Source organism: Symphalangus syndactylus, chromosome 4 (genome assembly GCF_028878055.3).
Source record: "Symphalangus syndactylus isolate Jambi chromosome 4, NHGRI_mSymSyn1-v2.1_pri, whole genome shotgun sequence".
NCBI classification, from domain to species: domain Eukaryota; kingdom Metazoa; phylum Chordata; class Mammalia; order Primates; family Hylobatidae; genus Symphalangus; species Symphalangus syndactylus.
In genome coordinates this window covers 68,152,973-68,175,039 of record NC_072426.2, presented here as the reverse complement: position 1 = coordinate 68,175,039, position 22,067 = coordinate 68,152,973, and the positions used below count along the sequence as shown (strand labels likewise).

At 40.7% G+C, this 22,067-nt stretch overlaps 1 protein-coding gene and 1 non-coding gene across 16 annotated transcripts in view; both read left to right on the top strand.

Moving 5' to 3' along the window:
• ANKRD26 (ankyrin repeat domain containing 26) overlaps positions 1-22,067 on the top strand; it is a 103,960-nt gene that overhangs the window by 10,519 nt on the left and 71,374 nt on the right. For 13 of the 15 annotated variants that reach the window (XM_063637248.1, XM_063637247.1, XM_063637242.1 and 10 more), the window contains 5 exons: positions 3,348-3,418; positions 7,423-7,453; positions 11,025-11,097; positions 12,798-12,858; positions 12,951-13,153. In XM_063637248.1, coding sequence (XP_063493318.1) covers positions 3,348-3,418; positions 7,423-7,453; positions 11,025-11,097; positions 12,798-12,858; positions 12,951-13,153 — 439 coding nt within the window. The remainder of the gene's footprint in view (positions 1-3,347; positions 3,419-7,422; positions 7,454-11,024; positions 11,098-12,797; positions 12,859-12,950; positions 13,154-22,067) is intronic. The other 2 variants (XM_063637243.1, XM_063637241.1) reach the window with 1 other exon arrangement.
• On the top strand, positions 1,536-1,640 carry LOC129481364 (U6 spliceosomal RNA). Its single transcript, XR_008657374.1, has one exon. It is a non-coding gene; the product is annotated as a U6 spliceosomal RNA (small nuclear RNA).

The following is a 22,067-nucleotide window of genomic DNA, read 5'->3' as shown; positions in this document are numbered from 1 at the left end:
TAGAGGTTTAAAATAATTATAATGATTGCATCTTATACATGAGTTGAGATTTCACAGTTTGGGTCAGGTAATTTTAGAATGGCAGTAAATTAGCCTACTTCATCAGCCAGAAATCAAGCAAAAGGCTAGACTAGTTAGAAGCAGCAATGCATGTAGGATTCTTTTTGTTTTGTTTTGTTTCTGAGACAGGGTCTCACTCTGTCACCTGGGCTGGAGTGCAGGGGCATGATCACAGCTCACCACAGCCTCAAGCTGTGGGCTAAGGAGATTCTCCCACCTCAGCCTCCCAAGTAGCTGGGACTACAGGCACATACCACCATGCCTGGCTAATTTTATGTATTTTTTGTAGAGATGAGGTTTTGCCATGTTGCTTCGGGTGGTCTCAAACTCCTAGGCTCAAGAAATCCATCTACCTTCGCTTTCCAAAGTGCTGGAATTACGGGCATGAGCCACTGTGTCCAGCCGGGTGTAGAATTTTTTATCTCAGGACTTTTACGAACTTAATCCATAGGGATCCCAATATCATTCATTTCATTCCAATTATAACCCCTATGCATGGGATAAAAAATACTATCACATGTTTAATTTTTCTAGTTGGTTATTTGGGTCTTGAAATGTCCAGTTTGGCAGAAAATCTTGAACTGTCCCCTGGGGGCCATCTGCTATGCCCTCTGCCTTGAATTTTTCAAGAACCGAAGGGGTTCCTTAAGTCCAAGGAAGACAGTCCTCTTTTATAAATCAGGAGGGGAAAAAGGACATTCTAATCATTCTTTTGTTACCAGTGATTCTGTTGCTGCATTGTTGCCATTGAGACTGGACCTGCAGTCTGGAAATGATTGACCTTTGCTACAAGGATGCTCTTACTGATTGAGATCCCTCAGCGTTCATGGGGATCCATATGTAGACTTTAAAGTTAGGACTTTTTTTAAATTCACATACATGTGTTTATATGCCCAGCCATTGTTCCTAAAGCACCAGCACCCTGCTCTGGCAGCTGGCCTTCTGGAAGCTTTAGCCACACACAGAGTGAGCAAATTGACCCTTCTTCTACACTCGAAACCTTATATGGAGACCATATCTTAGCCTTGACCTTCATGGTAAGTTATCCATGGAGGCTTTTGTTTGTCTTTTCTCTAGCAAATATTAGTTGGGATTGTTCTCAACTGTCAGGTTCAAATAATGTTGCAGGAAGAGATCAGAGTTTCTTTTTTTCTTTGCTACCAGGTATGTACTCCAAAGCCCCTTTACATTCTGTGGAGCACCTTTTCTTAGGTAGTGAAAGGTTCCATATTGTCCTTCGCTGGAGTAGTGGCCACCAACTTGTGGTTGACCCCTAAAGTGATCTGTTTTTCATAATAATGAAAATCTCCCAAGCTACTTGCATCTCTACCTTAAGTTTTTAAAATATTTTCAGATTGTACCTCACAAGGAAGCCATTCAACAGAATTCTCTGAGCGTAAAGTAGGTTAGTTGGATTGAACAGAGCTAAGCCTGTTCCATGACTCATCAGTATCCACGTATAAAAGTCGGGCTTTGTGCTTGCTTCAGCAGCACATATACTAAAATTGGAACAATACAGAGAAGATCAGCATGGCCCCTGTAAAGATGACACACACATTCTTGAAGCATTCCATATTTTGCACAGTCCCTGGAAAGCCATTTTACTATTTGCTAACAGTGTGAGTCAAAGCAAAAAGGTGGCACCCAGTATTGAAATTGTGATTTTCATGACAAATATTCATGTAAGGTGATCTGTGAAATGAGAATAGAGCTAACACATGAGATGTTATGTGCAAATATGTTGTTAATAGGTATCACAGAAATGAGAAAATATCAATTCACATCTCCTTCATGGAACTTAAAATAAAAGTGAGGCCAGGTGCAGTGGCTCACGTCTGTAATTCGAGCACTTTGGGAGGCACAGGCAGGAGAATTGCTTGAGGCCAGGAGTTCAAGACCAGCCTGGGCAACATAGCAAGACCCCATTGGTACAAAAAAAAATGAAGAAAAATTAGCCAGGTGTAATGGTGTGCACCTGTAGTCCTAGCTACTCAGGGGGCTGAGGCAGGAGGATGGCTTGAGCCCAGGAGTTCCAGGCTGCAGTGGATTATGACCATGCCACTGCACTCCATCCTGGGTGATAGAATGATGCCTTGTCTCTAAATAAAAGTAGAGTTTTGTTTTCCACATCAGTTGGAATGATGAACATGAAGATTAAGCACCAGTGTAACAAAGATCTGCTGGTTCAGAGTTTGAGGAGGTGGAGAAGCAATAGTCGTTGTCTAAAACAGGCCTTAACATCTGTTAGTTTTCTGCCCTTGCTGTAATCAGTTAGTTCAGTAATAAGGGACAATTATGTTATCTAATTTAATGAGATGCTATATTTATAAGTGAATTCAGTTACAAATTATGAAATTCACTGAGATTGGAAACCACAAAGAATAGAATAACTAATAACCAAAATTAGGACTTAGTAACATTTTCTGAAAATGGCAATATTTGAATATTAGAACCTTTGGAGAAACGTTTAATTGGGTTTTATTTGGGATTCCAAAATAGTTTTAGCAATAAAATTCAGGAACAAATTATTCCATTTCTTTACTATTTCTCTGAGCATTTAAAAAGTGTTATCTTGTTAAATCTTTATAACTCTAGTGAAATAAGGCAATAAAATCCTTATGTTTTAGAAGATGATGTTGAGCCTAAGAGAAGCCTCTTGTCCAAGAACAAATAGCTGTTGGTTACAGACCTAGGACTTCTTCTGGGTTCAGGACACTTTCCATTATGTCCGGCTAACTCTAGTTAATTTGCTGAGCTATGCTGCCCTCACTTCATAACTATTTCACTTAGTCTTTTTCTCCTTTAATTTGAAGCTTAATAAGAAGTTTGGTGGGGGGCAGTGCTCACGCCTCTAATCCCGGCACTTTGGGAAGCCAAGGTGGGTGAATCATGAGGTCATGAGTTCAAGACCAGCCTGGTCAACATGGTGAAACCCTGTCTCTACTAAAAATACAGAAAAATTAGCTGAGTGTACTGATGGGCACCTGTAATCCCAGCTACTTGAGAGGCTGAGGCAGGAGAATCACTTGAACCCGGGAGGCGGAGGTTGCAGTGTACCAATATCATACCACTGTACTCCAGCCCTGGCGACAGAGTAAGACTCTGTCTCAAAAACACAAAAAAAACCAAAAAAGTTTGTAGAGCTTACATATTTGAAGTGTATGGGATAATTAAAGTTCTGCTATTAGCTCTGATATTAGCTGAAATACTTTTAAGATTTTGAGATATTTGGTAAATATTTTTTGTATTAGTATTAACATAATTTTATTACATTTTTCTATACATAGCAGTCACCAACTAATTTCAGAATATAAAGAAGAAAGGATACCTAAAAATTCTTCTCAAAATAGTAATTCAGGTAAGACTTTCAATAGTGAATTACTCTTGGTAATAGTACCACGGATAAAAAAGTAAAAGTAAGGAAGTGTTGATCACAGAAAAGCAGTTAAAAAAATCAGTGTATAAGGTGCATGTGTATTTTTTCTTAATTTCTCTTGATAATCTAGAATTCAGAATTATTTAAGAAGTTACTTCTAGATATTTATGGTATCAAACGGTACTGTCTGAAAAAAATTCATTTACTTAATTATCGTCCCTAAATTCCTATATGAAATTTTTGTATAAATAAGAAAAAAGGTTTTTAAGTTAGTATGTTGTGTGTTTCCTTTATAATTGCATTATAATGAACTAGACTTGTTATAAAAAATGGATCTTCTATTTTTATAATAAATGGTTTGTGTTTATTACATGAATATTAATTACAGTTGTCTCTTGAGCAACGTGCATATTAGGACTGGTGATCCCTGTGCAGCTGAAAATCTGCACTAACTTTCAACTCCCCCAAAACTTACCTACTAATTGCCTACTATTGACTGCAAGCCTTATGATAATATAAATAGTCAATTAACATGTATTATGTATATGTATTATATAATGTATTATAGTAAGGTAAGCTACAAGAAAGAAATCATGATTAAGAAAATCATTAAAGAAGAAGAAATATTTACTACTCATCGAGTGGAAGTTGATTATCATAGAGGTCTTCATCCTGGTTGTCAACATGTTGAGTAGGCTGAGAAATAAGAGGAAGATGAGAGGTTGGTCCTGCTGTCTTGGGGTGGCAGAGATGAAGAAAATCCACATATAGGTGGACTTGTGCACTTCAAACCTGTATTGTTCAAGGGTCATTATATAGTGATTTGGGTCACTGAAAATTAACTATCTTTAAAAGTGGGAACTCAACAGTACCTTTCTGGTACCATAAACAAATGGCAATTAGAACTGCAGAACTTAGCCAGTGTGCACCAATACCAATAGGAAATTATTTTTTAAAGATACTGAATACAGAAGTCAGAAAAACAATTCCTTGTTGAGAAGCACAAGTCATGTTACTTATTCTTATACCAGCAAAATCTCATTATTACTGACTTTATGCAGCCTAAGTTGAAACAGAATGAGATACATGTAGAACAAGATGTGTTCTTCTGGCCAGGTGTGGTGGCTTACGCCTGTAATCCCAGCACTTTGGGAGGCCGAGGTGGGTGGATTATGAGGTCAGGAGTTTGAGACCAGCCTGGCCAATATGGTGAAACCCCGTCTCTACTAAAAATACAAAAATGGCCGGGCGCGGTGGCTCACGCTTGTAATCCCAGCACTTTGGGAGGCCGAGGCGGGCGGATCACAAGGTCAGGAGATCGAGACCACGGTGAAACCCTGTCTCAACTAAAAATACAAAAAATTAGCCGGGCGTGGTGGCGGGCGCCTGTAGTCCCAGCTACTCGGAGAGGCTGAGGCAGGAGAATGGCGTGAACCCGGGAGGCGGAGCTTGCAGTGAGCCGAGATTGCGCCACTGCACTCCAGCCTGGGCGACAGAGTGAGACTCTGTCTCAAAAAAAAATAAAAAAATAAAAATACAAAAATTAGCTGGGCGTGGTGGCGCACACCTGTAACCCCAGCTACTCAGGAGGCTGAGGCAGGAGAATGGCTTGAACCCAGGAGGCGGAGGTTGCAGTGAACCGAGATTGCGTCACTGCACTCTAGCCTGGGTGACAGAACGAGACTCCATCTCAAAAAAAAAAAAAAAAAAAAAGACAGGTGTGTTCTTCTGTCTGCTGGATAATTGTCATAATAACAGTAATCTTGCTAGAATGAAACACTGTTATCATTAGCCAAAAGATTATCATAATGAATATTCAAATATCTCAACCCTGGGCTCAACAAATTATAATGAAAGTACAAAAATGTCCAATGGGAGACTCTAAAAAAAAAAAAAAACAGGAAAAAAAAAGTAAGTATAGAAATTTTTTTTTTTTTTTTTGAGATAGAGTTTCACTCTTGTTGCCCAGGCTGGAGTGCAATGATGCGATCTTGGCTCACTGCAACGTCTGCCTCCTGGGTTCAAGCAATTCTTTTGCCTCAGCCTCCCAGGTAGCCGAGATTACAGGTGCCTGCCACCATGCCCGGCCAATTTTTATATTTTTAGTTGAGATGGGGTTTTACCATGTTGGCCAGGCTGGTCTTGGAACTCCTGAACTCAGGTGATCTGCCCACCTTGGCCTCCCAAAGTATTGGGATTACAGGCTTGAGACACCATGCCCGGCCAGAAATGTTTCGCCGTAACAAAAATGCTACTATGCTACCTGGATGTGACACCAAATGCAGTTTATAATCTGAACTGCATGAAGACACATTTAATTTGGTACATATTTATCAAAGAACTTTTATAGGTTAGGTTTTGCAAGTTGCAAGAAATATGAATATGGAACAGATATAGTTTTGGTCTTTTAAAGTTTTCATAATAGAATAGAGCTGTTCTTATTTCATTTGTTTTTTCAATAAAAATATTTTAATTGATTTCTATAATTGTTTACTTAGCAAATAACTGTCAAGTATCTTTTAGATACTAAGCATTTTTCTAATGTTACAGAATGCAAACATTTTATTTCTTTTTTCTTTCTTTTTTTTTTTTTTTTTTTGAGACGTAGTTTTGCTCTTGTTGACCAGGCTGGAGTGCAGTGGTGTGATCTTGGCTAGGCTCACTGCAACCTCCGCCTTTTGGGTTCAAGCAATTCTGCTGCCTCAGCCTCCTGAGTAGCTGGGATTACAGGTGCGTGCTACCATGCCCAGCTAATTTTTGTACTTTTAGTAGAGACGGGGTTTCTCCATGTTGCTCAGGCTGGTCTTGAACTCCTGGACTCATGTTCTGCCCACCTCAGCCTCCCAAAGTGCTGGGATAACAGGCGTGGGCCACTGCACCCGGCCTAGGTGCTATGCAACCTAGGTCATAGCTATGCAACCCTGGCATTGTAATATGAAAGCAGTCATAAATAATATGTAAGTGAATAACATGACTGTGCTTCAGTAAACCTTCATTTACAAAACCGTATGGCTGGCTGGATTTGGCTTGTGGCCTCTAGTTTGCTGGCCCCTCATATACAGGGTAGATGGAAGGTAACCATGTAAAGGGATTGGGGAACAAAGGAAGCTTTTGCAGTAGTTAAAGCCATAGTTTCCTTGTCACTAATCCTTGGACTAGTATTCATCCATTATGAGGTTCTCACCATCCATGGTGAAATACATAAAGTTACAAAGCTCAGTTTATTAATTTAATTTTATTTCATTTTATTTATTCTTTTAGAGATGAGGTCTCACTAGGTTAGGCCAGGCTGGTCTCAAACTCCTGGCCTGAAGTGATCCTCCTGCCTTGGCCTCCCAAAGTGCTGCGATTATAGGCATGAGGCACCATACCTGGCCAGTTTATTCATTTTAAAATGTTGGTCTTTTTCTTCATGTTATGACTTTTTTATTAGTTTTGCTTAAATTTTTTTTTCATTTAAGAAATAACATTAAGAGTGCATAGGTTTTTTTTTCCTTGTGAAAGCCATCAGTTAAGAGTCCATGTTTAACTAGGAAATATAAACATATAAAGTAAATATTATATTAAGTAAATAACACATTAAGTAAATATGTTTATATTTCCAGGGGTACTGGAAATGTAAGGCAAAGGCAGAAGAGAGGTACAGTTAATAGGATTTAGTGATTATTGAGTGTAAAAAGTTAAGGGGCAGAGAGAAATCTCAGCTGATTCATAGGTTTCCAGGTTGTGCACAAGCATTTAAACTGGACATAAGGAGTAGGAAATTGTCAGGTGAGTGGAGAAGAGTGGCAGGTCTGCAGGGAAGATTAACTTTTTTCTATACATGTGAGTTTAATGGAATATTTATATAGGATATTAATTCTTTTATAGTCTCCAGATACAGTCCCAGAGGGATACTTTGTTAACAAATCATCAGTCTTATGCTTTAAATTTTATATATTTTTCTATTGTTGATTTAAAATGTGTTTTACTTTTCTCTTTAATAGCGGATGAAAGCTCTGAAGACTCCTTAAGCAGGTAGTATTTTACAGATTTTTAAAAATATATTTAAAGGAATACAGAGAAAAGAAACTGTTGAGTGCCCTACTCTGGGTAGACACTATATTATGTGCTTCTCCATCTAGTCATCCCAACAGCTTTGCAAAATATCTGTGCTATATTATAACCCAACTGTGTGGTTCAGAGAGGTTGATTAATTGGCCCATGACCTCACAGTTAGCAAGCAACTGACCCATGATTTGACCATCAGCCTGCTTGGCTCCCAAATCCCTTCTCTTGCCCCTCAACATAGATTGATAGAGACTTGTGCAGCACTGGATCAAGGTACAGGTCCAAATCAGATCAATTCAGAGACCTATGTTTAGTTATATGTTAACTCTCAGAGTTTTTCTTAGGAGCCTGGTTAGTCCAACAATTTGTCCTAATATGCTTGATAATTGCAGTGGTAACTAGTACTTTGACTTTATCATCAAAGGTTTTAGGCCAGATCTCACTTAGCTATAGCCACAGGGCCATACATTTTACATAAGCAGGCCACACAAGTCCTGTAAAGGAATTATTTTACTGTAAGTGAAAGCTATTTAGCTATAGACCATATTGTGTTAATTATATTTAGCATCCAGTTAGAGGATATTTCTGATTTATTTCTCTACCTACTGACTTCCCAGTTTGGTTTTCCCTTTAGGGTAGTACTCTAGCTCCATCTGAGTTGCTGGAAAGGATATGATTTTCTTTCTCTCTCTCTCTTTTTTTTTTTAAATAACTGCATAGGGCCAGGTGTGGTGGCTCACAACTGTAATCCCAGCACTTTGGGACACCAAGGCGGGCGGATCACAAAGTCAGGAGATCGAGACCAGCCTGGCTAACATGGTGAAACCCTGTCTCTACTAAAAATACAAAAAATTAGCCAGGCGTGGTGGCGTGTGCTTGTAGTCCCAGTACTCAGGAGGCTGAGAAAGGAGAATGGCTTGAACCTGGGAGGCGGAGGTTGCAGTGAGCCCAGATTGCGCCACTGCACTCCAGCCTAGTATTCTATGGAATATTTATACCACATTTTCTTTATCCAGCCAACTGTGTTCTATTTTTTTTTTTCCATTTCTGCCAGCTAAGTATTCCTCATTTTCCTATCAACAGAATCAAAAGCACCTAGAATTTCAGGATTTTAAGGAATCAGACTAATCAGAATGCCATCTAGTACTTCAATCTGTGTTTAACATCTTGGTCAAATGGTTCAGATGGAGAACCTGAAACTCAAAGAGATTAAGGGGATTTATTTGGATATGATATTCGAACTCATTTCAGAGCCCAGTACTCTTCCTTATCATCCTACAGGTTAATATTTTAATAATAGAAAGGATGAGTGGATCTAGTGAACCCAGGGGAAGAGGAAAGAATGGAATTAGCAGAGGAAGGCCAGGTTTGAAGAGAAACAGCACTGGGTTGGATAGGAACTGGGCTTTTGGAAAAGAGATCAGAATATTGGGATTTCTGACAAGTTCGATCATGATAAATTACTGGAATGAAGGATACAGGATGTTTGGAATTATCTAGAAAGGCCTATTAAAATAGGAGGTTCAGGGGAGTCCTGAACAGGTTGTTGCTTTTTTGTATAATTGGAGGAACTGACAAACTCTCAAGGTTTCTACTGAAAAATGTTAAAATAATTTGAGCCACTGGGAAGAGTCTCTACAGCCAATAGGAATGTGCTATAACTACTTCTGCCTTAACTTATCTGTGGCTTTGAGCCCCTCAAGTACTTTGGAGCTGGAGGCTGCTGAACTACATAGATCTGTGGCCCAGGGCAAGTGTCCCCTCACCTCTGCCTCTTTTCCCAATTCTCTGATGTCCTTCTCATGGACATGTAGGGTAGGGCAGGGGTAGGATTAGCTGGCAAGTCAGTCATGGAGCAACCCAAATCATGGAGTTGGGTAGTTGTTAACATGCCTGTGCTGCTGGCAAATGACAGAGACTCCATTTAGCTTGTTTTCCAGGAGCAGAGAAATAGAGAGCTCCTACTCTTGGGCATTTGAGACCATCCTTTCAGGAATTTGTGCTTTCATAGGCTGAAGACTTAAAGGTTGGAGATGCTATGGAGCCCTGCAGAAGAGGGATCTGTAAGTGGGAGCTTATAGGAAGGAAGGTGTTTAGATAGTACTTAGGGAAATACAGGTACAACTACCAGGACTCTGTCTCCAGCATTCTTTCTCTTTAGGTATCTGAGTGCCTATAAAGATTTTTAAGGGCTTGCTAGTTTAAGGCAGGACCTCTATAGGGAAAATAATTGGATTTTATAACTTTTAATGTTTTAATATTTCTGGGGTGAGTAGTCCCAATAACAGCATATACATTTGTGTTTTGACTTTTGCCCATCTAGCTTTCAAACACTTCACACATTTCAGGGGACTCCTTATAGTGTTTTAGGGTGAAGGGAAGCAATGAGGCCTTAAGTGGTTTTCATGTTGAAGAACCAAGACTGCCATTTTCGAGTGACACAGATTAGTCTTTGAGATGGAGATAGATAGTGGAGAAGGGACAGTGTATCTTTCTACCTTGTTTTGTATATTTATTTATTTTATTTTATTTATTTATTTTTTTGAGACAAAGTCTTGCACTGTTGCCCAGGCTGGAGTGCTACAGCACGATCTCAGCTCACTGCAACCTCTGCTTCCTGGGTTCACACAATTCTCCTGCCTCCACCTCCCAAGTAGCTGGGACCATAGGTACACACCACCACACCCAGCTAATTCTTTGTATTTTTAGTAGAGACGGAGTTTCACTATTGGTCAGACTGGCCTTGAACTCCTGACCTCATGATCTGCCCGCCTCGGCCTCCCAAAATACTGAGATTACAAGGATGAGCCACCGTGCCCAGCCTATTTATTTTTGTTGTTTTGAGACAGTGTCTTGCTGTGTCACCCAGGCTGGAGTGCAGTGGCATGATCTCAGCTCACTGCAATCTCTGCCTCCCGGGTTCAAGCAATTCTCTTGCCCCAGCCTCCTTAGTAGCTGGGATTACAGGCACGTGCCACCATGCCTGGTTAATTTTTGTATTTTAGTAGAGACAGGGTTTTGCCATGTTGGCCAGGCTGATCTCGATCTCCTGGGCTCAAGTTATCTGCCTGCCTCCGACTCCCAAAGTTCTGGGATTACAGGCATGAGCCACTGCATCTGATCTCCACCTTGTTTTAGATTATCAGGTTTGTGCTGGTTCAGGTAACAAAAGTTATATCAGCCATTAATTGGATTTTCAGTTCAGCCTTCAGGACAATTTGTGAAGACAAAGTATTCCAAGGCTCTGCCAGTATCTTGGCTGTCACTATTAGTTATAGAACTAAGGTTGAGTCTTTATTGAATATTTTATAGTTTCGCAGAGGTAGAGGCAGCAATTGGTAACTAAAATATTTTTCAAAAACAAGGTCAAATTTTAATTAGATCAAGAAACATCATTTAATATACAGATAGTTGACCTTTCACCAGGTTTTTGTTTTTTTGGAGGGGGCATCCAGGTTGAAAATTGTAAGCTGGTTTTTGTTTTGTTTTGTTTTTAAGGAAATGAATTCACTCATTTTTATATATTTTTGTTCTAAAGGCTTTCTGGCAAACCAGGTGTTGATGATTCATGGCCTACCTCAGATGATGAAGACCTCAATTTTGATACCAAGGTAAAGTGCTCTCTCATGAACTTAATTTTCTTACTCTGAATCTAGTTTCGTATAGTATTCTCTTAAAATTTAGCAGTGGTCTACTTATCATTGTTTTCTGTTTGTAATAGAAAGGTGGTCAGGGGAAGCCATTTTATAGAAATATGGCCAGTTGAATTCTTTTTTTTTTTTTTTTTTACTTTGGTAAATAACAAAGGATTGATAAATACTTTGAGGGAGTGGGGATTGCAAAAAAAGAATATACTGGAAAATACATAGTGACAGGAAAATTATATTGGGAAAAGTTTTCCTACAATAGAGGAAATACGAAATTTGGTCAGAGTTTATACGGATAAGCACTCCTACTATGATTTTAAAATCTTTTTCCATTTTCTCTCTCTGTAGTAAGAATGTTACAGCTTTCAGGAAGTAGTAGGTGATCATTTTTAACTAATTGGATGACTTAAAATTAAACTCTTTACTACAGAAGTATTTTTTAAAAAACTGGTTGTAAATACTAATCAGTATTATCAGGGATATCCTATGAACAAAAGTCTGTTACAGGTCTGTGTTTCTCCTTGTGTCTTAGTATACTTAAAGCTTTTCCTTTTCTTCCTTGACTTAAGCTCACACTCGATTGGTCATGCCTCTATTTTTTTTCTCCCTACACTTTCATCTTTTAAAAATGATTTATCTCAGCCTAAATGTTTCCTTGCAGAATACATTTCTTCAGTTCTGTTATTTCAGTCCATGTCTGCCTCCATTTGCAGCATATTTAGGTACAGCTTTCTATTTAGTAGTTATGTGTGGCTTTTGTTTAGCAATCATTGCCCCACAAGGATTATTTTTGTTTTTTCTCTGTTTCTTGTAATGAGCTGAATTTATACAATCATTTGTTTTTAGCTTTTTGACAGAATAGAAGCAGCCTATACTATTTGCAGTGACAATCCACTTAAATAAAATATACTAAGAACAAAATGCTCACAGTTTTTCTCACAAGAGGTAATTAATGCAAATATAAATCATGCATACACATTTCAGAAAATAATATGTAATTGATTTAAATGTTTTAATGTTTTACTTTTATAATACTCTACCTAGGAATAAATTTTCATTTTAGGCTACTGTGGTTAAGAAAATAATTGAATAGATATCGTAGTATTTACATAATAATCAATTAGGGGTAAGGGGAGTAACCTTTGGAGGATATCTGTATCATCTCTCATAATCCTTACCCCATGAGAAGATGTAGTAAAGGGCAGAACTGAGGTTTAAATCTACATCTGAGGCTGGGCGCAGTGGCTCAAGCCTGTAATCCCAGCACTTTGGGAGGCCGAGGCAGGCGGATCACGAAGTCAGGAGATCGAGACCATCCTGGCTAACATGGTGAAACCCCGTCTCTACTAAAAATACAAAAAATTAGCCGGGCGTGGTGGCAGGCGCCTGTAGTCCCAGCTACTCGGGAGGCTGAGGCAGGAGAATGGCGTGAACCCGGGAGGCGGAGCTTGCAGTGAGCCGAGATTGCGCCACTGCACTCCAGCCTGGGGGACAGAGAAAGACTCCGTCTCAAAAAAAAAAACAAAAATCTACATCTGAGTGACTCCAAAATCTGTGTTCTTTGTGTTAGATCATGTAGTAATGGTGACTATCTATTACAATTATTTTATCAGATTTGATACTCATTATTTTTAAAACTTGTTATTCTTATTTTTGTTTTCTAGAATGTCCCAAAACCAAGCTTAGCAAAGCTAATGACTGCTTCTCAGCAATCCAGGAAAAATTGTAAGCTGTTTGAAAACTGCTTATTCTTGTGTTATTCACTGATTCTTAATTACTTATATTTTCATTTACTCTTTATTTTGTTTTTACTGTAGTAGAAGCAACATATGGCATTGTGAGAACAGGAAAGAGAACTTTGTTTGAGGATAGAGATTCCGATAGTCAAGATGAAGTTGTGGTTGAAAGCCTTCCTACAACATCGATCGAAGTCCAGGGCTTTTCTCATCCTACCTATCAATCACCTGACCTTCTTCCAAAACCTTCCCACGAGTCGTTAGCAAACCCTGGTCTTATAAAGGTAAGTTGGTTTTTTTTTTTTTTTTTGAGACGGAGTCTCGCTCTGTCGCCCAGGCTGGAGATGGGGTTTCACCGTGGTCTCGATCTCCTGACCTCGTGATCCGCCCGCCTCGGCCTCCCAAAGTGCTGGGATTACAAGCGTGAGCCACCGCGCCCGGCCAAAGGTAAGTTGTTTTTTAAAAAACTTTTTTCATGTACCCTTCCCCTGCCGCAACAATCCTCATAATGATGTATCTATTGAGATGATCATACGGTTTTTGTTTCTAATTCTGTTTATGTGATGAATCACATTTAAGACTTGCGTATGTTGAACCGTCCCTGCATCCTTGAAATGAAACTCACTTGATCATGGTGAATTATTACTTTGTGATGTGCTGTTGGATTCGGTTTGCTAGTATTTTCTTGAGGATTTTTGTATCTATATTCATCAGAGATATTGGTCTGCAGTTTTCTTTTTTTGTTATGTCCTTTTCTGGCTTTGGTATTAGGGTGATACTGGCTTTATAGAATGAGTTAGGGAGGATTTCCCCCTTCTCAACCTTTTGGAGTAGTTTCAGTAGAATTGTTACCAGTTCTTTTTTGAATGTCTGGTAGAATTTAGCTGTCAATCCATGTGGCCCTGGGCTTTTTTCTTGTTGGCAGTTTTAAAATTACTGATTCAATCTCACTGCTTATTACTGGTCTGTTCAGGATTTCTATTTCTTCCTGATTCAAGCTAGAGGAGTTATGTGTTTCCAGGAATTTTTCAATTTCCTCTAGATTTTCTAGTTTGTGTGCATAGAGGTGTTTATAGTAGTCTTGAGCGATCTTTTGTATTTCGGTGGTATCAGTTATACTGTCTCCACATTCATTCCTACTTGAGCTTATTTGAATCTTCTCCCTTTTCTTAGTTAATGTAACTAGTGGTCTATCAACTGTGTATTTAAAAAAAAAAAAACCGCCTGGCACGGTGTAATCCCAGCACTTTGGGAGGCCACCTGTAATCCCACCTGTAATCACCTGTAATCCCAGCACTTTGGGAGGCCTAGACGGGCAGATCACCTGAGGTCAGGAGTTCAAGACCAGCCTGGCCAACATGGTGAAACTCCGTCTCTACTAAAAATACAGAAAAATTAGCCAGGCATGGTGGTGGATGCCTGTAATCCCAGCTACTTCGGAGGCTGAGGCAGGAGAATCACTTGAACCAAGGAGGTAGAGGTTGCAGTGAGCCAAGATCACACCACTGCACTCCAGCCTGGGTGACAAGAGTGAAATTCCATCTGAAAAAAAAAAAAAAACCAAACAAACAAAAAACAAACTTTTTGTTTCATTGATCTTTTGTATTGTGTTTTTGGTTATAAATACATTTAGCTCTGCTCTGATCTTTGTTATTTCATTTCTTCTGCTAGCTTTGGGTTTGGTTTGTCCTTGTTTCTCTAATTTCCTGAGGTGTGATGTTAGTACTGATTTGCTATAAGAGGTTTTGATAATTTGTAGCACTGTTACTTATTTCAAAACATTTTAAAATTTCCTTCTTTATTATTAACTCCGAAATCAGGAGCAGATCATTAAGTTAAATGGAAATTACCATATGTTTGTATAATTTTGAGGGTTCATTTTGGAATTGATTTCTATGTATTCTGCTGTGGGCTGAGAAGATACTTCATATGATTTCAGTTTTTTAAAATTTATTAAGACTTGTTTTGTGGCCTATCATATGGTCTATCTTGGAGAATGTTCCATATGCTTATTAAAAGAATGTATATTCTGCAGTTCTCAGGTAGAATGTTTGGTAAATATCTGTTAGATTCATTTGTTCGTGAGTGCAATTTAAGTGCAGTGTTTCTTTGTTGGCTTTCTACCTTGATGACCTGTCTAGTGCTGTCAGTGGAGTGTTGAAGTCCTGTACTATTGTTGTGTGGCTATCTCTTTTCTTAGGTTTTCTTAGGTCTAGTATTAATTGTTTTATTAATCTGGGAGCTCTGAAGATAGGTGCTGATATATTTAGGATTTTTAGATCTTCTTGTTGAATCGATCCTTTTATCGTTATATAGTGACCATTTTTATCTACTTTTACTGTTGTTGCTTTAAACTCTGTTTTATCTGATATAGGAATAGCTACTCGTGCTCACTTTTGGTTTCTCTTTGTCTGAAATATCTTTTTCCACTCCTTTATCTTGAGAGTATAGGAATCCTTACATGATAGGTGTGTCTCCTGAAAACAGCAGAGAATTTGGTTTGTGATTTTTAAAAATCCATTCTGCCAACCTGCATCTTTTAAGTGGAGCATTAGACCGTTTACTTCAATGGTAATATTGAGATCTGAGGTGCTGTTCCAGTCATTGTGTTGATTGTTACCTAGTGACTTTGTTTCCTCCGTTATTCTTTTATAAACCTTGTGAATTGTATGCTTTCAGGAGTTTCTATTCTGTTGTGTATCAACCTTTTATTTCAACATTGAGCACTTTTATAAATATTTCTTATAGGGCTGGTCTAGTATTCAAAGATTCCCTCAGCATTTGCTTGTTCAAGAAAGACTTTATTTTTCCTTCATTTATGAAACTTAGTTTTGCTTGATACAAAATTCTTGGCTGATGATTTTTTTCCTATTTAAGGAGACTATAGATAGGACTCCAGTCCCTCCTGGCTTGTTAAGGTTTCTGCTGAGAAGTCTGCTGTTAGTCTGATAGGTTTTCCTTTACAGGTTATTTTTTAAAATTCTTTTTATTTAATCTTATTTATTTATTTTATTTAATTCTTTTTATTTTTGTCTGATTGGATTAATTTGAAAGCCTTGTCTTCAAACTCTAAAGTTCTTACTTCTATTTGGCATAGGCTACTGTTAAAACTTCCCACTACTTTTTTCTTTTCCCCCTTCGAGACAGAGTCTCTCTCTGTCGCCCAGGCTGGAGTAGTGTGATCTCAGCTCACTGCAACCTCCACCCCCTGGGTTCAAGCACTTCTCCTGCTTCAGCCTCCCTAGTAGCTAGGATTACAGGTATACGCTACCATGCCCAGCTAATTTTTGTATTTTTAGTAGAGACAGGGTTTCACCATGTTGGCCAGGGTTGTCTCAAACTCCTGACCTCAAGCGATCCATCCACCTTGGCCTCCCAAAGTGCTGGGATTGCAGGCGTGAGCCACCATGCCCGGCCCCCCACTACATTTTGTAGTTCCCTAAATGTGTCTTTCATTTCCAGAAGTTCTGATTGGTTTTTCTTTAAAATATCTTTCTCTTTAGAAAATTTTTCATTAAGATCCTGAATTGTTTTTAAAAATTTCTTTATGTTGGTTTATACCTTGCTCTTGTATATTCTTGAGTAACTTAATAATCAACCTTTTGAATTCTTTATCTGGTATTTCAAAGATTTCATCTTGTTTTGTATCCATTGCTGGAGAGTTAGTGTGATCTTTTAGGGGGATTATAGAATGCTGTTTTTTCATATTACCAGAATTATTTTTCTGGTTCCTTCTAATTTGGGTGGACTGTTTCTTCTAATTATTTTTGAATTTATTTTTGATTTGACTGGGTTTTTTTTTTTTTATTTATTTTTCCCCCCTTGAGGATGTGACTTTAATGTCTATAGTTTATTGTCACCTAGCTTCAGCTCTGGGTGATTTCAGTAGTGAAGACCGTGTAGTAGTGAGTTCCTTCGTTACAGAGAATCTTTGTGTGATGATTTTCTCAGATGTTGGTAGTAATAGCGATGTACTGGGTCTGTGAGCAGGTTTACTGTTTCCTGTAGGACTGGAATGGCAGAAGTCTCACGAATCTTATCTCATTCTCCAGTGTTGTGCACTTAAAAATTCAGATGCCTACTCTGTTTCCTAAAACATTTTTTTCCCCAGTATTTTATTTACTGGATTGAACATTTCAGGCCTCAGACTGAAGGCACCCATGGGTAAAAACTGGTTGCAGCTAAAGCAGGTGGATAAATGCAGTACCCTAAGTTTGGCCTTGACAAACGTGGCAGGGGGAGCTCTCAGTGATATGCAGTAAAGTGTTTTCAGGGGGAAGGGAGGGAGCCACAGGAAAGCAGTCTGCCTCCCAGTCACACTACTGACTTGGTGTTCCAGCTAATCAGATCAGACAGGCACCTTTTTTAATCTGCAAGAATACTGATGTTCCACATAGAGAGGGATTGCGGTCCTCATGGAAGCGTGAACGTGGAGACAGTCTTGTGGGATGCGGTCACCCTGAAGTGCTTCAGGAAGGCTGTCTACAGATGCACCCACATCATGCTCTCATGGGAAAAGCCCCAGCTGTGTCCGCAGTGGTGGGCAAGAGGGAGAAGTTCTCTTCTCCAAGACCCTTCACATGCCCCAGGGCTACCTGTTAAGGGAAAGCCCTAGATTTTCTCCACTGAGCCCAGCACTGCACTTGTCCCTCTGCTGAAGGAAACTTCCCACAAGCGGAAGGCCTGCAGTCTGGTTTGTTTTTTTCCCACGGGGTGCCCTCTCAATGTGGTGCATTCCTTCCCCTGGGAGTAGCAGCCCCTGAGAACCTGGCTGCTGTGAATCCTGCTGCTCTTCTGGGTCTAGCCACCCAGTGGGCTGCCATACTCCAGGGTGGTGCTGGGGAATGTCTGCAAGGGATCCAGTGAGATGACCTGTCCTCGAGTCTCCCAGCAGCGGGTACCAGCACCTGCTCTGATAGGGTAGGAAGGGGAATGATGTAGACTCTGTGAGATTTCCTTCATTACAAATAGCCTTTGTGTGTTTTTTCAAATGCCAGCTGTAGTATTAATGTGCTGGGCACATAGACAGACACAGGACCTCCTGGTTAGCCAGAATGATGCAAGCAGTGGTGATAACTGAGGATGCACAGAAGTTTCCTACTTCCTTGGTGCTGTGTCATTGTGCTTGCAGATGTAGTGATGGGCTGTGCTGGTTGAGTTTTGCCAGGAGGTGGCGCTTGCAAAAGAGCGCCAGTTGTGGTGGTAGTGGTGGGATTTGTTTGCCTTAGGTTACCCAAGGGAAATACTCTGGAGTCTCAGACAATGGTTGGGGCCATGGATCTCCCAAAAGTTCCTGTCCATTGTGTTATGCTACCATGGCAGGTGGAGGTGCAAAGCTGGGTGGGGACTATGTGAGGCCAGTCCACACTCTGGCTCCCCACATGCTGGCTCCCCAGATGGGGCAAGAAGCGGCCCCATTGGGGATCAGAGGGCAGTTCCCTGGCTGCTAGAGTAATGTTCCAGGGAGAAAGAAGCTCAGCTGCCTCTGCTGCACAAAAGAATCCACAGAAGGAGCTGGGGATATGAGGCGACAGTATGTCTCACTCACACGGGCTTGGCAAGGCAGGTCTCACACCTATAGGGTTCTGCTAGCAGCAGCTAGCTGGGTTCCAGTCAGCTTGTGCTTGGAACTCAAAATTGTCCCAGGCCATAAGCCTTCCTGAGGGACAGAAACCGCACTTTCAAGCCACGCCCCTCTTGATCTGCCTGTGGAACAAGGGGCATCCAGTTCCTGCAGCCTGGGCACACTTCTTGTTCACCCTGTGGTTCTGGCCAATGGAGTCATCCCCACTCAAGATGATACGGCAGCTCTCATTTGGGAGCTTCTCTCCACCTGTAATGGCAGCCTGAGTCAGCTGGCTGACTTCTGGGAGGACGCCTGTGAGGTAGGATCAGGAATGGCTTCCCTCTGTCCCTGCTGGAGTCAGGGAATGCATGCAATGTATATGGGGATGCCGCTTCTTCTTGTGTGCTCCCCACTGCTCACTCAGTCAGCTCCAGCGCGGGGGGAGTTAGGGCTTCCCCGTGGCCTGGACTGCCGGGCTTCCCAATGGAGGTGTGTTCCAGGGACCATTTCTCCCGTTCACACTCTGGAGGCTCACGATTTTCTACCTGGTTCGTCGTGTACACTGCTGCCCGCCTGTTCTTTCACAGGGTCTCTGGTTTCTTTAAGTTTTTCTGTTAAGGTCCTGTGTTGCTTCTTGGAAAAAAGTTTGCAGCGTGAATCCCTACACGCTATTTTGTCTTTCCAAGTGGGAGAGGCTTGGTCACAGTGCCTCCCATCTGTCATCTTGGGAAAAAAATTAGGGAAAATTAATTTTAGTATAAGCGTTCTTAGAGAAATGAATGTAGTCCCGGCCGGGAGCGGTGGCTCACGCCCGTAATCCCAGCACTTTGGGAGGCCGAGGCGGGCGGATCACGAGGTCAGGAGATCGAGACCATCCTGGCCAACATGGTGAAACCCCGTCCCTACTTAAAAAAAAAAAAAATTAGCTGGGCTTGGTGGCGGCTGTAGTCCCAGCTACTCGGGAGGCTGAGGCAGGAGAATGGCGTGAACCTGGGAGGCAGAGCTTGCAGTGAGCCGAGATCACGCCACTGCGCTCTAGCCTGGGCGACAAAGCCAGACTCTGTCTCAAAAAAAACAAAAGAAATGAATGTAGCAATTGTTTATTTCTGCAGATATTCTGATTTATCTTGTGCTAATAATTAATATCTGTGTGTAATGGACACATATGTATACACCAAATGAAAGCGATCAAAATTTATTATTGTTTTCTAAAATAAACTACCTATTATAGAATCATAAGGAAGGAAAGATTGCCAAGGGAGTTTACAAAATTATCTCTGGGCTAGGCGTGGTGGCTCACACCTGCACTCCCAGCACTTTGGGAGGCCAAGGCGGGCAGATTATGAGGTCAGGAGCTCGAGACCAGCCTGGCCAACATGGTGAAACCCTGTCTCTACTAAAGATACAAAAAATTAGCCAGGCGTGGTGGCGCGTGCCTATAATCCCAGCTACTCAGAAGGCTGAGTCAAGAGAATTGCTTGAACCCAGGAGGTGGAGGTTGCAGTGAGCCAAGATCGCGCCATTGCACTCCATTCTGGGTGACAGGGCGAGACTCCATCTCAAAAAAAAAAAATCTCTGGAAGATGATTTTTTACTTTTAAAAGTACCTCCAGCAATGAGGACATTTTATATTCTCATCAGGAAGCTCTGTTAACTTTAGTATTCATAGTTGTTACCTTGCTCATAAATTCATTCATCGCTAAAACTCAGAATTCTGTTGACTTGATTTTTTAGTTCTTTTCTCTATGTGAATACTGGTCTTGCTTGATAATCATAGATATATTTGAAGACTTTTAAATCTTCAACTTGGATAATCATAGCTTTCTTTTCTTTTGTTTTTTGAGACGGAGTCTTGCCCTGTCACCTAGGCTGGAGTGCAGTGGCAGGATCTCAGCTCACTGCAACCTCTGCTTCCTGGATTCAAGTAGTTCTTGTGCCTCAGCATTCTGAGTAGCTGGGACTACAAGTGTGTACCACCACACATGGCTAATTTTTATATTTTTAGTAGAGATGGGGTTTTGCTATGTTGGCTGGTCTTGAACACGTGGCCTCAAGTGATCCGCCCACCTCAGCCTCCCAGAGTGCTGAGGTTACAGGCGTGAGCCACTGTGCCTGGCCTTTTTTTTTTTTTTTTTTTTTTTCTAAATACAGAGTCTCTGTTACCCAGGCTGGAGTGCAGTGGCATGATCAAGGCTCACTGAAGCTTAAATCTTCTGGGTCTGGCTTCAGCCTCCCAAGTAGCTGGGACCATGGGCATACACCACCATGCCTAGCTATTTATTTATTTTTTGTAGAGATGGGGTCTTGCTGTATTATCCAGGCTGGTTTTGAACCACTGGGCTTAAGTGATCCTCCCACCTTGACCTCCGAAAGTGCTAAGATTGCAGGTAGGGCCCACTGCAACCATCCTCAAATGTTGAAATATGTAATTGAAACCTTAAATCCCATGTTTTTTTCCCTCTTTGTCTTTTCATTTTCAAAATTTCAGAGTTCTATGTAGGTTCATATTATTTAATTCTACCAGTTTAGTGTATTTTACAAATATTTATCTACTTAAGACCATATGCTTTTCCTGAGGTCATCTACTTCTACTCTAAATGTATTTATCCAAATCTGTCTTCTAAATCCCCTGGGTAGGCTGGGTCCAGTGGCTCACGCCTGTAATTCCAGCGCTTGGGAAGGCAAAGGCTGGAGGATCACTTGAGCTCAGGGGTTGGTGACCAGCCTGGGCAACACGGTGAAACCTTGTCTCTGAAAAAAAAAACCACCAAAAACTTAAGTTCCCTGGGTGCCTCAAGTTTTATATTAATATGTCCCAAACTGAAGACATTGTTCCTGACCCTTTCCTGACTCTTTGTAATTTACTCTGTCCTCTGGTTTCCCCATCCTAGTAAATAACACCTAGGAAGTAGCACTGAAACATTGAAGCAGGAGAAATCTTGCACTCCAGTTTTCCCTCAAGTTACGAATCCAGTCACTCACCAAGTTCTTTATTTTCTACCTGCTTATCATTTCTCATATCTTTTTTTTTTTTTTGAGACGACGTCTCACTCTGTTGCCCAGGCTAGAGTGCAATGGTGTGACCTCTGCTCACCGCAAGCTCTGCCTCCTGGGTTTAAGCAATTCTCCTGCATCAGTCTCCCTAGTAGCTGGGATTACAGGCATGGACAACCACGCCCAGCTAATTTTTGTGTTTTTAGTAGAGACAGGGTTTCACCATATTGGCCAGGCTGGTCTCGAACTCCTGACCTCATGATCCGCCCACTTCTCAGCCTCCAAAAGTGCTGGGATTACAGGTGTGAGCCACTGTGCCGTGCCCGGCCTCATTTCTCGTATCTTATTATTGCAATTCACTTTTTTTTTTTTTTTTAGGATGCCCAAAGAAAATGTGACAGTTCACTTTCTGACCTGTAATTTTGGAATAATCTTTTCTATTTTTGTCCTGACCACTCCTCCCACCCCCATGTTTATCTGTTTTTACATTGCCGCCAGAGTGACCTTTCTGAAATGTATTTGTGATGCTCTAACTCACCTGCTTACTGACTGGATCCCCAGTACATGAAAGGGAAAGTTCACATTCTAGCATAACACAGGTCTTTGGTGGTTTGGGCTGATTTTCCTGTTTTTTCTCT